Genomic DNA, 15,433 nt, shown 5'->3' on the forward strand with positions numbered 1-15,433 from the left:
TTGAACTTGTAATTTCTATTATCCACCTTGTTAAGCAATTCCTCAGAACAGTGTTTCACAATAATGCAAAAATGTTATCAAATGCTGTCTAGTAGGTTGAGGTCAGATTTTGGTGGATTTGGGGCATGGGTCTGGTGGGAATTTTTTTTCTTATTGGCAACACTGCCTGCAGCTTGCCGAGGGGGAAGGAAAAAACCATTGTTAACCTCAGAGACAGGAGTTCCTGCTCTAACTTGGGTCTTACTTCATGTGCATTTGTATTTTAAAACAAATTTTGAACATTTAAAAGAGCACCTAGCCTGCATTCAAGTAAATGAAGCAATTTAGTGCTTTACTGGGCCTTGAAAGAGATGTCAGGGAGCATTTCAGGTAGACTGGTCTTTACTACAAGTTAAGGCTATAAACACACTAATCGCCAGTTCAAAGGGTTTCCATTAGCCACACCTGGAGGAGGAACAGGTTGATCTGCCAATCGGTGAAATCTCTTTGAAGCTGATTTTTTTGAAAACACACACACACACACACTGAAACTGCTCCCACCAGTAACAAGGGGCAGGGTTTGACTAGCATTGTGTTTCCCTGTTTTCAGAAGAGAGAGGTGAGGAACTGGCAGAACAGTGAGTGTGTTTCTACCCTAAGAGGCACTGAGGATTTTTGACTGGGAATCCAAACCAGCCTCAGCCCCCCCACCCCCAAGACCAATATTAACAATAGTCTATATTGGATGACTGCTGTAAACTGGTTCCCTGTCTGTCAGCTACAGATATGAAGGCCTGGGGGTAAATCAAGGGGGGGACTTTTTCTTTCCTCTTTTTTCCTTTCAATTTTTCACATGCTTCCATGCATGCAAAACAAAAAACAAAAAAAACCCAGAAAAAATTTGGGGAAACTGCCCACCTGAATTTTTCCATCTCCCCCCTCCCACACCTTCACACCTCTACTGTCAGTCCAGCCCTCCAACCTGTAATAAGGCTATAACAGTGAACTACACTGCAGGGATGTGTACATCCCTTAGTCCAATCTAAAATGTGTGGACAAAAGCAACAGTGTACATTAATGGTTAGTTCTGCTTTCAAGAGGTAGGGCCCAAAGAGGGGCGCTGAGTGGTTGTGAGTCCCCGGAGCCTCCACCCATGTAACCCCTAGTAACTTTGAAAGTCTAAAACATACATTTCACAAGACAAACATGAGCTACCAGAAATTATGAATTTATTTATTCATGTATTTTGTTTACATTTATATCCCACTTTTTTTTCATCAAGGAACTCAAGGTGGCATACATATGGTTCTAAGCAGCCTGGGTCCCAGCCAGGCACTGACCAGACATGCTGTTTCAGCAAGGTGGTAGCCTCATGGGCCTTCAGACCATACCCTGGGCCATAAACTATTAGAACAGACCCTATAACTAATCTCAGTTAAGTGGTATGGACTGTGCATTTCCTATTTAAGCTCATGAGAAGAGCCTTGCTAGCTCAGTCTGAGAGACCCACCCGGCATTCTTTGCAAGAGTTCCAGCAACCAGCAAGCACAAGGTGGTCCACTGGGAACCGGCAGGCAGTTTACTAGGTGATCATAGGCTACCTTCTGCTCATGTCAGGTTTACATAGCAGCAGCAAAGGGATCATTCCTCCTCTGCAAGCTTTCTTTTGTCAGTTAGTAAATGCTGGAAGCAGACTATAGTCAGCTCAAGCCACTTGGGCAGCAATTCAGCATGCAGTTGCTGAATCTCAATAGTGTGCATCAAAGGTTTTGTGTTTTACCCTGAGTCGAGATTGATTGTCCCTTTAGTTCTTCTGCTTGTCCAATGGCCAAAGACAGTGAATGCTATTATACATCTAATTTATCCTGTGCTTTTTATGGTAAAATGCCAGTTCACCACAAAGCCTACTTTTAATGTATTCAGAATTTTTACTGAATTCCAGCAGCTGAAATCAATTCAGCACTTGGGATTAAAAGATATAAGAATATAAGAAAAGCCTTGCAGGATCAGGCCAAGGGTCCATCTAGTCCAGCATCCTGTTCTCGCAGAGATCAGCCAGATGCCTATGCGAAGGCTTCAAACAAGCCCTGAGTACATCAGTGCTCTCTCCATTGGGGATTCCCAGCAACTGGTATTCAAAGGCATACCCCCTATGATACATAGCCACTGTGGCTAGTGGCCACTGATAGTGTTGGGGTTAAATTGAAATCCCCAGTGCTTGTAAAACTATAGTTCACTTGTCCTATCTAAACCAGCTTGGGCTTTATGGGAAATAGAACCAAAGTGGCCTTTATTTGACTTTTGATATAAAATGTTGGTTTATTTCCTGGTGACCTGACCCTTACCTACATTCCAGTGGCTCGCATAATAAAAGCCGGTTTAAGCTGGACACGTCCCTACTATGCATTTCTGTATCACATTTATGCTTATAACCTTGCTTATTGTTACTAATGTGCCTTGCATAGGAATGTCAAACGCTGTTCCAATGTCCCACAAACCTTGACTTGTAAAACTCCTTTGATATGTAAGCAAAGTAATATCATGTCTGTCTCCAGTTTAGGGGGCGCCCGGTTGCAGCTGGGCCTCCCCTCAATAGTTGCCTTTGTCTGCTCCTGCATAGTGCTTATCTCAAGGACATGCGAAATATGCAGACATAGAGTCTAAGAGATAGTCTTGATGTTTCCACTTTGTCCTTCCCCCTGTACCCCTTTACCTCCTTACATGCCCCAAAGCTATGACAGTTAGCAATTGCTTCTTTTGTATTTTATGACGTGAACCTGATATTGTAAACTTCGGGGTAAGCCTATATAAACCCTTGAACACCAATAAACGAGGTTCCCATGCTCGCCTGCTTCGGCTTGTAAGTATTGGGTCCCCTTTGCAAAGGCTTTGTTTCGTGTTATTTGATCTCTGATAGTGGGTTCATTTGCACTCAGCTCCGCACTCTTCCCGGGTGTAATAAGCGAGTTGGGGAGACAGGGTGGCTTGCGTGTTGGGTTTGGACCTAACAATTGGGGGCTCGTCCGGGATCCCTTGTGCGGACCCCCTTTTTGCCATTGCACCCCTTAATTTGATAACAGGCGCCACGAGAGAATTTTCTCGGTTATCAATAAAAGCGGGCGGCTTTGACATTTTGGGGATAAAGCACAGTTGAGGAAAACCCGCTATCAGACGTCATGGGAAATAAAGGGAGTGTGCCGGTAAAGGACAGCCCTTTGGGAATAATGTGTATGCTGTAGCAAGAGGAGGACTTGCCTGTGCGTAAGAGAGGCCTGAAAAAGAGAAAGATGATTGAGCTCTGTGCGGTAGCGAGACCGCGGGTAATTGCAGTATTGGCACCAGGTGAACGGTAGCCAAAGAGTGGCTCCTTTAAACCCGTTCCTTTAAGAGGAGTAGGGGAGCGGATTGAGGTAAAACATTCAGATTAATTGCATTTCTGGCTCCTATGGCAGATGGGAGTGCAGAGATTGCAGGGTTTTTACAATGCTGAAAGACAGATCTTTGACCGGTGAGGCCCCCCCTCCAAGTTATTTTTCTGAGAATAACTCAGATAGAAGAATGATTTTAAGTCGTTCTATTATGCTTTCCGCGCCAGCGCCGCCTTCCAGCCCCGAAGGCGGGGCTCCTCGGCCGGCGCGGAAACAAGTCTCTTCCGATTCAAGTGCTGAGACGGAAGAGAAGGATCCAGGAGAGGGGCCCTCAGGGGGGAACGGTCACGCGCTTGCGAAAAGGAGAAAAAGAGAAAAAGAGAAACGGTTATTGACTAAGGAAACGCCATTGATTGTGTGAGACCAGCCGTACCTGGACGCCCAGGGACGGGTCAGACTCTAGGTGTGTAAGGCTTGTGTTTTCCCGGGAAGTAAGAACGTAAGAATGGTAATAGGAAGGATTTGCATAAAAGAGATGTGAATGAGTTGGGTACCCAAGTGAGAGGTTGTATGCGTATAGCTTTTTTTGAGTGTATGTATGAAAGTTTTTCTGTGGGTTTGCTTTCAAGGGAACTTTCCTTCCGTTACTGTCGTTCATAAATCATGCTGATTTTACCTTTTCCTCTTTTAACTGCTTGGATCAGCTGCGCTGCCCACCTGTTCTCTTAGTAGTTCTTAGCATTTTTTTTATAGAAAGTATAGGATTTGAACTAAGCGATTCCTTTTAGAATGTCGGGGTTTCTTTTTCTTTTGTTCCTGTACTGGGTTAACTCCTTCTTCCCTTCCTCCTTATTTGATATGAATTTAGATTATTAAGGTTTTTTTTGTGTTTGTCTGTCTTGCTTGCTACAGATTACTTGTGTGCATCTTCCTTCCTGATGTAATGTTTTATATCTTCCTTATCTCAGTCCTTGCCATTGAGGAACGTTTTATTTCTTTGGAGCTCCCTTCCTTTTCAAGCTTCTTAAAATTGTTTTCTCCAGTCTGTTTAAACAGTGGGATGATTGTTTTCTCTGCAGCAGTTTTATGCTTTAAGTCTAACGTGATCCCTATGGTTTACTATGTTTTATATAAAGACGGATTGGCTGTGTTTTCCTAATTATTGTGCTGTCTGTTATGTGATTGTAACTTATTAAATATAATTTCTTATTTCAGCCCTTGCCGTTTGACATTAATCCCAATAGCAGATGTTCACAGAGGGGGGGATATTTGTCTAGAATAAGTTTTGCTTTTCATTATTTGTCAGTTATTTCTTATCTTGTAAATGTTACGTTTCTTTTGATGTGGTTCTGTTTTTTTGTTTGTTTGTTTGTTTGTTTTGTTACTGCATGTTGAGCCAGAATTACAGAAAAGGGAAAGAGATTGGTTCCCCCCCCCTTGTTCTCTAGATCTAGCACAAACGTATTAAGCATACATCTTGAAATCAGGAGAAGATACTAGAGTTCCTTTTGTTTAGATTAGACCTGAACCTTTGGCTGTCGCTTGTAGATAAAAGCCTGGCACAGTTAGTTTTTCTGTCAGTGGCCAAAGGGGCAAAAATAACAAAATTACTTTTGAAACTACTCTACCCATTTACCTGTATATAAAGGGAGGCAATTGTAAGTGCCAACTAAATTTGTATGTAGTGCCTTGTGGGTAGAAATGTTTTCCTCCCCCCATACACTTTGACAGGGAAGAGATACCCATGAATTAGAAAGGTTGTAAGTAAAATGAAGGATTCTAGGAAATAAGTTATTTTGATGGTAGAGGAAGAATAGTTTGAGAAATAGTTATTGATGGTAATAAGAAAAGGGAAAAATGACAGGAAAAGGGAAAAATGACAGGAAACAACAAAATGTTGTATGTGGGGTTTTTTTTCTCTCTTCTTCATCATTGTTGCTAGATTGTGGATTAGAACCTATACCTGTTTAAACTTTTGAACTTGAGTAAAATATATATATATATATATATATATTTGGAAGTCAACAACAAAACTTCTTGAAGGTTCTTTCTTCCATAAGGAAAATAAAACCTCTTCTTGAGGTACTCGATCCCAGGTAATTGTTTTAAATTTGTCTGTGAAATGTATGATTTGCCCATTTCCTAGATAGGCAAAACTGAGGCCACCTTGCTGTTTAAACCTAATGTGATGCCCTCTTGTGACTAGGTAAATTCATTAGCAAAAGGGGACCAAAATGCAGAGCTTCCAGCCACAGTAATTGTCTACCTCATATTAGAATTCACATTGGGAATCAATATTACTTTGCTTCCAAAACAGAAACTCATCCCCAGTTGCTCTTTGACTGAAGATGGACCAGGACTTTCAACAGGAAAATGCTTTCCTCATTGTCATACCTTGTGCATATAAATCACACTATTACTAATGAACTTTCTTCTTTTAAAATGATGATCACAATTATAACGCATGTTAGTGCATTTATTCCTTGACAGGCACTTAGAGCAACTGCTCTACATACAGGATGAGCACCATTGGAACACCCTGCTGATTTGGAACAGAACTTAATCTATTTGTGCCACTAACATCTCTTTGTTTTGCATTCATAGCAAGAGGTATAAATCCTTTTTCTCTGCTTTCCGTAGCTACTTTTCATGAGCAAGGCTCTACATAGCCAGAGGATGGGGAAACTCAGGAGTTTAGAATATGTTGTACTGTTGTGTGTTTTGTCTGTCTGTTGCAAAAACAATATTTTGGTTTTGTCCACTTTGATCAGAAGTCTCATCTGTGGCCATGGATGTTTTATTTTTATATTTTCCTTCCTGTACTGAAGTGTTTTCTCCCCAAGGAACATTTTCCTTTTGCGTGTGTATCACAGAAGATTTTTATTTTGAGACATTTTGGACTCGATCTTTGAAGTGCTCCAGGACCACAACACGATATGCAACTGGCATGCTATTTTCCTGTATTGCTGCAATAACAGCATAGAAGCCTGCTTCATTCTACCTAACCACAGAACTATTTTTGGGCCTATTTTGGCCAGCAACCTGAAACGGGCACCTTGTGCAAGTTTGCAATCTTTTCATACAGTCCTTTCTCTGCCTAGCATCAGCAAAAGACACACATGTTCAGTGGAAGCTGTAACTGAACATGAACAGGAACAGGATGAACTTTGTGCAAGCCATCCCACAGTGTGTTTATTTGTTTTATTTACTTGTTTTCTTTGTAATATTTCCATTGTAATATTGAATGTAACTGTTTATGCATTGTCCTTTAAGAATGTGTTGTTGTTATTGTTTTCCCTTCATAATTTATATGTTATGGCTGTTTTGTTCTTTAGATGTTTTTACTTTTCAAATCCTTCTGAGTGATTCTGTAATAGGGGCTTACTGAATTTGGCCACTTCAGATGTGAGGTTCATCAATGTGAAGTTTTGACCCATTTGTTTATTTTCTCACTCTGTCATTACAATGGCTAGGAATAGGTAACAATTAATGTGAATGGATGTCAACACCATAAGAATCTAGGAAGATGATAGTTTGGAATTCCATCAAGATTGCTTTTCTCTCAAAATGATTAATGTATCTTATGGCTTTTTCATGCTAAGAAATGAATTTTCAACTATTGTATATTCTGGACATGGGTGCATGTGCCTTAGAACATTTTGTGATTATGATGTTATTGATAAGTACTATACACAACCTATGCTAACATTTCAATAGATGCTTTTGTGGTATTAAGGAAATGGTAGGATGTGATTTTCCATTTAAAGTCCCTGTATGGATCATCCAGAGAATATTAGTTAATCCAGATTTGTTTCAACACCTCAAACCCATCACATTAGGTTATGACCTAGCTGATCTTCAGACACTACTTTCTCATCCTATGTACAGAAACAATTAGAAGCAGTTAAACAAATGGGGGAGCAAGTACACTCTAGATAGCACATGATTGCCATACAGTCATTTACATTATAGATAAGCACTCACAAATATAGTAACATGGATGTATTTGGAATTCCCTGTTTGGCTGGGATAAAGATGCCAAAGAAGGTTTAACCCTTATAATGCACCCCATTGTGGTGATTTGAATTCTGATCTTTGTCTAATTAGCCCTTGTAATGTGTATCCATCTCATATGGCACAGTCACACCCTGGAAGTCAGTATTGGAGCCAGGGGGCAGAACGGTGCTTGCTAATATGTGAAAGGTCATCTGTGTACATCTGCCTTTCACATAAAAGGAGGGAGTGGTACGGCTTGGCTAGCCCCGTTTTGGTTCAAGTGAAATCTAGGAAGTGCAAAAGCCAAGAGCTATAACTTCCACCCCAACTCACACATACCCCCACGGCTGGTAATGCGTTCCAGAGGTTTTCTGCATAGAAAAACAAGGGCAGAGTTAAACGCTGTCGCATAAATGTTATCTTAATCCTTGGCGGATACACCCCCATCCACAGGGAATCCCATTGCTCGTTAGAAATAGCATTAGTTTTCCTTTTTTCTTGACTAGAAGCACACATATCGGAAAATATATACAGACATAGGGGGTCTTCTTATATTGAGACCCCCCCACTGGCCTGGACGTTACAGGAGACAGGGACAACCAAAACAAGGAACACACACTTCACCACATGGATAAGTGGGAGTTCCCTTTGTTACTTAAGGAGTACAGTCTCCTTTGCTTCCTGCTACAGCTTAAAGGAGGTAGAGGAGGGCTGGGTGATAAGCGGTTTAGTAAGAGGTGAGGTCTGTGTGACCAATACATGTGATATACCCACTTGAAAATGGCAATTGGACTTTGAAGAATGGGACATAAAACAGTGGGTAAGGTAATATTACTGTTGAGATGGTAGCATTTGTTGCATTTGATTTTCCTTTGGTCACTGACTTGTTCTTTTCCTATGGGGCTTAATGGGTCGCCAAATGCCTGCTGGCCCTTGGTGGCTCTGTGAATTTTGGTCTAGCTGGCAGAAGATATTGTTTTATGTGATTATAGTAATAGGTTTTTTTATTATTATTATTACTGGATGTTGTTACTTGCAATGTATTTCTAATGTTATTCAGTTAATGTCTATAGGTCTCTGAGTTTAGTTTTAGGGACCAAAACCAAGCAAACGGGCCATTCTAGTAGTATCAAAAGGTCCAGTCATACTTGACAGTTCCTTGGTTGATGTACTGAAAAGGAAGTTGAGCAGACTGACGCAAGATTGTGTTTTATGTTGTAATAGTTATAGTATTATTAATAGCTGTTTGTTGCTGTATACAATGCATCCCAAATTTAATCCAGCTTGCTTCCGCCTGCCTGCATAGGCTGATTTCTTCATTTTCCCGAAAGCCTCAATCTGCTATTCCAAATTTGATGCAATTGGCCTCAGTCTGTATAAACAAGCTCACACTGTCATTTTTCCGAAAACCGCAACCAACTTACATGGAAATGGCTTTGAGACCGATTTGGCAACCCAAGCAAGGTAATACAGCTACCTGAGAGACTAGTTAGTCTCTCAGGGCTGAAAGGGGGGACTGTTGGGGTTAAATTGAAATCCCCAGTGCTTGTAAAACTATAGTTCACTTGTCCTATCTAAACCAGCTTGGGCTTTATGGGAAATAGAACCAAAGTGGCCTTTATTTGACTTTTGATATAAAATGTTGGTTTATTTCCTGGTGACCTGACCCTTACCTACATTCCAGTGGCTCGCATAATAAAAGCCGGTTTAAGCTGGACATGTCCCTACTATGCATTTCTGTATCACATTTATGCTTATAACCTTGCTTATTGTTACTAATGTGCCTTGCATAGGAATGTCAAACGCTGTTCCAATGTCCCACAAACCTTGACTTGTAAAACTCCTTTGATATGTAAGCAAAGTAATATCATGTCTGTCTCCAGTTTAGGGGGCGCCCGGTTGCAGCTGGGCCTCCCCTCAATAGTTGCCTTTGTCTGCTCCTGCATAGTGCTTATCTCAAGGACATGCGAAATATGCAGACATAGAGTCTAAGAGATAGTCTTGATGTTTCCACTTTGTCCTTCCCCCTGTACCCCTTTACCTCCTTACATGCCCCAAAGCTATGACAGTTAGCAATTGCTTCTTTTGTATTTTATGACGTGAACCTGATATTGTAAACTTCGGGGTAAGCCTATATAAACCCTTGAACACCAATAAACGAGGTTCCCATGCTCGCCTGCTTCGGCTTGTAAGTATTGGGTCCCCTTTGCAAAGGCTTTGTTTCGTGTTATTTGATCTCTGATAGTGGGTTCATTTGCACTCAGCTCCGCACTCTTCCCGGGTGTAATAAGCGAGTTGGGGAGACAGGGTGGCTTGCGTGTTGGGTTTGGACCTAACAATAGCCTTATCCTCCATAACTATCAAGATACCAATATGACAGATTCACTACATTTCTCCATTTCCAAGCAGAGCTATATGCTACCTTTATAATTGTACTTTTTGTAAGATAACAAATGAATCAATGGGGGCTGAATTAATATTTTTATTTATTTATTTATTGCACTTGTATACCGCCCCATAGCCAAAGCTCTGGGCGGTTTACAGCAATAAAAAAATATTAAAACAAATATACAATTTAAAACACAATTTTAAAATTTAAAACAATATAAAAACAATTTAACAGTTTTTGTGGAGAGTTAGTGGGCAGCTTGCTTAACCCCTCTCCAACCTGTCTGACTCTTCTGCAAATCCTTCCCCACCAACACGCACACACCCTGAACCTCTTTTTCCTCATCTAGGCTTGCTTTCAGTTTTGGAGTCCAGCTGTGGGGGAAACAAGTATAAATGGCTAGGGTGCTGCTGTGGAGAACTGGTAGGCAGGGGAAGGGTTAGGCATCCTCCTGCCCCCAAACTGCCCCCAATGAGTGCCCCTGAATTTGTTTTGCAAGGAAAACATGAGGTTGGGAATGCTGTATTTTCCTTGTAAAGCACATGGGGGGGGGAGGGAATGACTTTGCAAACCCTTGTGCAGTGAAAGAGATGCTATATATTGCATGCAAATATTTTGGTTATGAACAGAATAGGTGGTCTTTCATTTCTGGAATTTCTCCATAAATTCAGCTTGCATTTGGTATCCATTTATTGTCTTTTGGGAACCAAAAATTCCAAATGTTTGTGTTATATTCATCTCTCCTTAATATCTCTCAGCTGTATGTGGTTCAGTCAAAGGCAAAATTGGTGCTGGACAAAAATACACTTGGGTTTACTTACGAATCCATTTGATAAAGTTGAATCCATTCGCAAAATGTCTTAGCAATCATGTTAAATTGTGCTGCTTCTCAGCAACTCTTTATGTTAAAATATGCGCAAAGGGGCATGAAACCAAAAGTGCATTGTTAGGACAAGCAAAAATGATATTCTAGAGCACTCATGGACAAGCTACTGTATTATATTTAGTGAATCCACAGCAGTTTAAAAGATATCATTTTGTGTATCTGATTATCACTGGTAATGGCTTGGGCTCTATACGCCATTAGCTGCTAGAAATCCTTATCTTCTGACTCTCCTCTGTATAAAGTGAACTGCCCTTTCTCTCTAGCTTAAACTTGGATATGTGGTTTTATTTTGAGTGTATTGGGTTTTTGAAGCTTCACCACAGGTGTGTCTTAACAGCACTGTTTACAGACTGTAGAAGTTCTTTACCTTCTTTGAAGAGCCTGAAAATAAACCTGTAAATGCTGCAATCTAGCAAGAGAGACTGATACGGGCAGCTGATCTGGATCACACAGATTGCATTATGGTGCTTATCTAATAATTCCCCATTGAACTGGATGAGTGTGTGTGGCCCAGATGTGGGTATGCATCCCTATCCAGGACCATTAGTAACAAACACAACAGAGAACAGATACAGCTGGCTCAGGACTATCATCAGTAACCTTATTTGAACGTTATGGGGTACTCTGGTCTCCACTCTCTATAAAGATCTTCCAAAGATTTCATTCAATTTACATAGTTTATAAGCACCTGGCTATCCATTTGATAAAATGTAAAGCTTTGTACGCTCTCATCATAGATCAATCAAAATTGGAAAACCATCTTGTTTGTACATCAGATAATCAAACAGGAAGCTGTTCTCCATGCCTGCAGTGTACCTGCAGGGTGGTACTTAAGAAAGTTAGAGAAAAGGCTAAGGTGGTATCAAGACCTCTGCAAATAATAACAAAGAGGGGCATTTCATCTCCCCAGAGTGCGAGTTTTTAGAACGTCCTTCTAAGTCTGACTTTGAGGTTCTTCTTATTAATCTTTGAGTAAGACACTTTTTGGCTTCAAGTCTTATTGCTTGCTTTCTGTTTGTGCTGATGAGCCTCAATCTCCCGTCTGAAGACCAGCATCCCAAGCTGACCATGAGAGGCTTCATTCATGGCTTTGGACTGGATGCACATTTTGTACTGCTCTGGGGTCAGCTCATCCAGGCAGTGCTTTTCATGCCAGAGGTGAAAAAGGCCCCGGACAGGTGTCCTGATCACAATGAGGTTGCTGTGAAGGTATTTACGGTATAGATGTACATCCTCTCCTCCCCACCCTTTAATGTCAAGATCAAATCCTCCTAGAAATAAAAGGAAATGTTAATATGATTACAATACATAGAAAACTGTGGAGCGGGAGCCGATGAGAAAGAACCTATAGATTGGGCAAAGTTTTTCAGCTGGGCTGCAATTGTGAGAAATTATTTCTGCTGACAGTCGAGATGTTTCTTCATTTCCAGAGACTCTTGGATCAGATTTGGAAATGAGTTGATTTGTTTTTCTTTTTTCTTTTCTTTTTTTAAAATAATAATTCCAGAATGGTTCAAGTGCACCAAAAAAGGTTACAGGAATTTGGCATGGAGAGAACCAACCTTGAGCAAATTTAATAGAATCTCAAATTCTTACCAATATTGATATAATCAGAGCGGTACTGGCAAGTCATTCCAAATCCAAAGTCTCTCCAAAACCCTGTCTCTTTTTTTATAACCTGGAAGAAACAAAGGCACATTTATCTGTGTAGGTGTGCATGCACCTCTTACATAGAGATATCTTATTAATGTGTGACTGTTGTTTTTAACTGCAGTCAGTTAATACTCCTTTATCTCATCCTTGCTTGTCTTTCATCTGACCAACATAGATTGATTAAAAACTAGACTGACAATCCCATTATATGGAAACAAGACTCATTCGTCCCACTTGACACATTTTTGTCCTGTCCCAGCCAGGGCACAAGTCACAGGAATAACCACAGGAAAACATGGAGAAATCCAGGATTTTAGTGTAGCTGTGATTGGGCAGTATTATTATTATTGTCTTTATTTATACCCCGCCATTTTTCCAAAACTGGAACTCATGGCGGCTTCCAGATAAAAAATACATATAATAGCATGTTGTTCCCCCACTCCCCCCAAAGTCAGGCAGCTTAAGACCTGATTTGAGATGGATGTGGATGTTCCAGACAAAAGTGCCATTTTTCCCCTTCATGCTACCCATTGCCGTAGCTTTTCATTTTACACTTCCTCCAGACACATTATGGCGGCCATCTTGAAAATTCTTGTAAAAACCGATATCTACCAATACTTCAGCTTCTAAGCCACTTAGGATCACCATCTTGGTGTCTAAATATACACTTTCTGGGTCAAGGAATACAACTATACCATTTAGAAAAGCAGCAGATGGTTTTTTATTAACACAAAAATTAAACTACATAAAAGTTACAAGAACAAAATAAGAGTACTGTTAATTAACATAATCATTGAAAATACTGTCGTAACTACAGTATATAAACTGTAAATGTGACAGTACATTATCATCACACACCACAGCACATTCAGTGCATACTTGTCTTACTTCTCACAGTGACAATGGTAGAGTTCTGTGCACTTCCAGCTAGGCTTTCTGCATGAGCACCTAACGCCACATCCACTTCAACTCTTGCAGCTACATTTGACTAGTTCACCGCAGGCTTTGGAGGCAACAGCTAACATGTTCCATACAGGAACCCATGACTGGCTATCCCCACTGAGAGTCCAGCCCCAACCTTCTGGACTAGGTGCATGTTGTTCATTCTACTCACTGGTGCAGCACATTCCAGCCTGATACGCAACCCATGTTGAGTACTGCAAAAGTGCATCCTGGGTTGGGGGAAGGGCATTGTCTTCCCCTTCTGCAAAACAGCGCCTTTCTGGATTCATTCACATGTTCCAGGACACTGGCCTCATCATACAGGATAACAGTGAAGCGTTACAGCAGCTCAAAATGTTGAGCATCAACCTCTACTTTTGTATAAGGATGGAGTGCCATCTAGGTAAAGGCACATGTCACATTGTGATAGCAATTCCATACCTTCCATGCTGACCATCCAAAGAAAGCAGTTGTGTACCACATCCCATGAAACTGTGGAAGACAGGGAGAGCCAGGGATTTCTCCCTACGCAGGTCTTCATAGGTAGCATTGATGTGTTGACATGTAAAGGTCTTACATATACCAAACACGTGTCAATGGAATCAGGAGGATCATTCTGGGTCTCTTTGGCCAGAATGTTCAGCAGATTAGATTTCTTTCCTAAGCACAATTTTCCACCATCAGATAGCGAAGGGGGGAAAGGATGGTTCTCCTCCTGTGCTGCATCATGATGTGTGGCTGAGAGAACAGATAAACATCTCTCTTAAGTAAGGAGATATTTCCTGCTTGTTTTGGCTTCTGCCTGTGGACAACTTAAGAGAGGAAGGGCATCCTTCTTAATTGGCTCAAGAATGGAGCCTGTGTGATCAGTTATCACTTCTTTGCAGTATTTGTTCTACTGATCCTTTCCTAGGCTATGCAAGATTCATACAAAATATTCTATGTGTCTAAACCCAATAACTCATAACTGTCTTTCATGAAAGGTTTCCAAGCTCATTCATGACCTGACATAGACTCAAAGCCTGTTCCTTAAACTTTCTCTGTGCGGAAAATCCCTCTTCATGATGATAGCCACACTATGAGTCTGTTTTTTTCGGGAGGTAGTTGCCTTCAAACTCCTTCAGTAACGTTGCTTGTTCAGGCCCTGAAACCATCAATTTCCTGAAGGCTGAAGGATTCTTGGTCAGTCTGACTATACCTCTAGAACCCTTGACCATTGATTTGTTAATGGGCTTGGTCAATTGGGATGGTCGAGAATCTGTTGGTTTTGTGGATGACTCAGTGACTGTGTTCCTCGAACTCTTTGAGAATGGGTGCTGGTAGATTCTCCATGTCTCGGATGTGTATTGGGATTTACCATGAATAACTGTGGTGGTTGAGAGTGAAGAACCATGGAACCAAGGGCTTCAGGCTTTCTACATACAGAGGAAAATTCCCCTCATGGTGTGATCTGATGAAGATGAGGCCCAGAGGTTCCATGTTAAGAATTGTATCCCAGTACTGGAATCGATGCCTCCTTGGCTTCATCTCTGTGTGCTCCTTCAGTGTCCAGGAAAGTATCCTCCTGGAAATCGATGGAAGACATTTGACGAGGTCTCATAATAATTGATCTGCTTATTTTATTTTTGACCAAATAATTATCTCCTGCTTTTCTAAATGGTATAGTTGTATTCCTTGGCCTAGCAAATGTATATGTAGACACCAAGATTGTGATCGTAAGTGGCTTAGAAGCCGAGTTATTGGTAGATAAAAGGTTTTACATGAATTGTCAAGATGGCTGTTACGATGTATCTAGAGGAAGTGGTTCTTATCAAAAATGAAAAGCTACAGCAATGGGTAGCACGCAGGAAAAATTTGGAGCTTTTGTCCGGAACATCCCCATCTATTTGCTAAGCTGCCTGACTATCAGAAAAAGTTGAAACAAATGCTCAAGTTCATGGACTTTTGACTCGGGTCTTATTTTATATGAAAAGTGTACTTGTTGAGCTTTTAAATATTAAAAAAATTGTTCTGCCAGTGCAAACACAGCCCATTGCTATTATCCCCACATTGCAGTTTGGGGAGGCTATGGTGATATATTGGCTTATGACCAGTCCTCAAATGTAGTGGCCACTGTTAATATTGTTATGAGCATGGGGGTTGGGATGGATGATTCCTGTGGGTCACCTTTCCAGCCTCTGATTTGGAATCCTGTGCCTTGGAATGAGGAACTCTCTGCTG

The 15,433-nt window shown here is 41.0% G+C and overlaps 1 protein-coding gene across 2 annotated transcripts in view; it reads right to left on the reverse strand.

Moving 5' to 3' along the window:
• Window positions 1–10,257: 10,257 nt before the first annotated feature.
• Window positions 10,258–15,433, reverse strand: part of CSGALNACT1 (chondroitin sulfate N-acetylgalactosaminyltransferase 1) — a 53,720-nt gene continuing 48,544 nt past the window's right edge. For both annotated transcript variants that reach the window (XM_061589699.1, XM_061589700.1), the window contains exons 7-8: window positions 12,215–12,296; window positions 10,258–11,889 (exon numbers count right to left, since the gene is read on the reverse strand). In XM_061589699.1, the coding sequence (XP_061445683.1) occupies window positions 11,609–11,889; window positions 12,215–12,296 (363 nt within the window). In that variant the 3' untranslated portion in view covers window positions 10,258–11,608. The remainder of the gene's footprint in view (window positions 11,890–12,214; window positions 12,297–15,433) is intronic.

This window comes from Rhineura floridana, chromosome 11, assembly GCF_030035675.1.
Source record: "Rhineura floridana isolate rRhiFlo1 chromosome 11, rRhiFlo1.hap2, whole genome shotgun sequence".
Classification (NCBI taxonomy): Eukaryota; Metazoa; Chordata; class Lepidosauria; order Squamata; family Rhineuridae; genus Rhineura; species Rhineura floridana.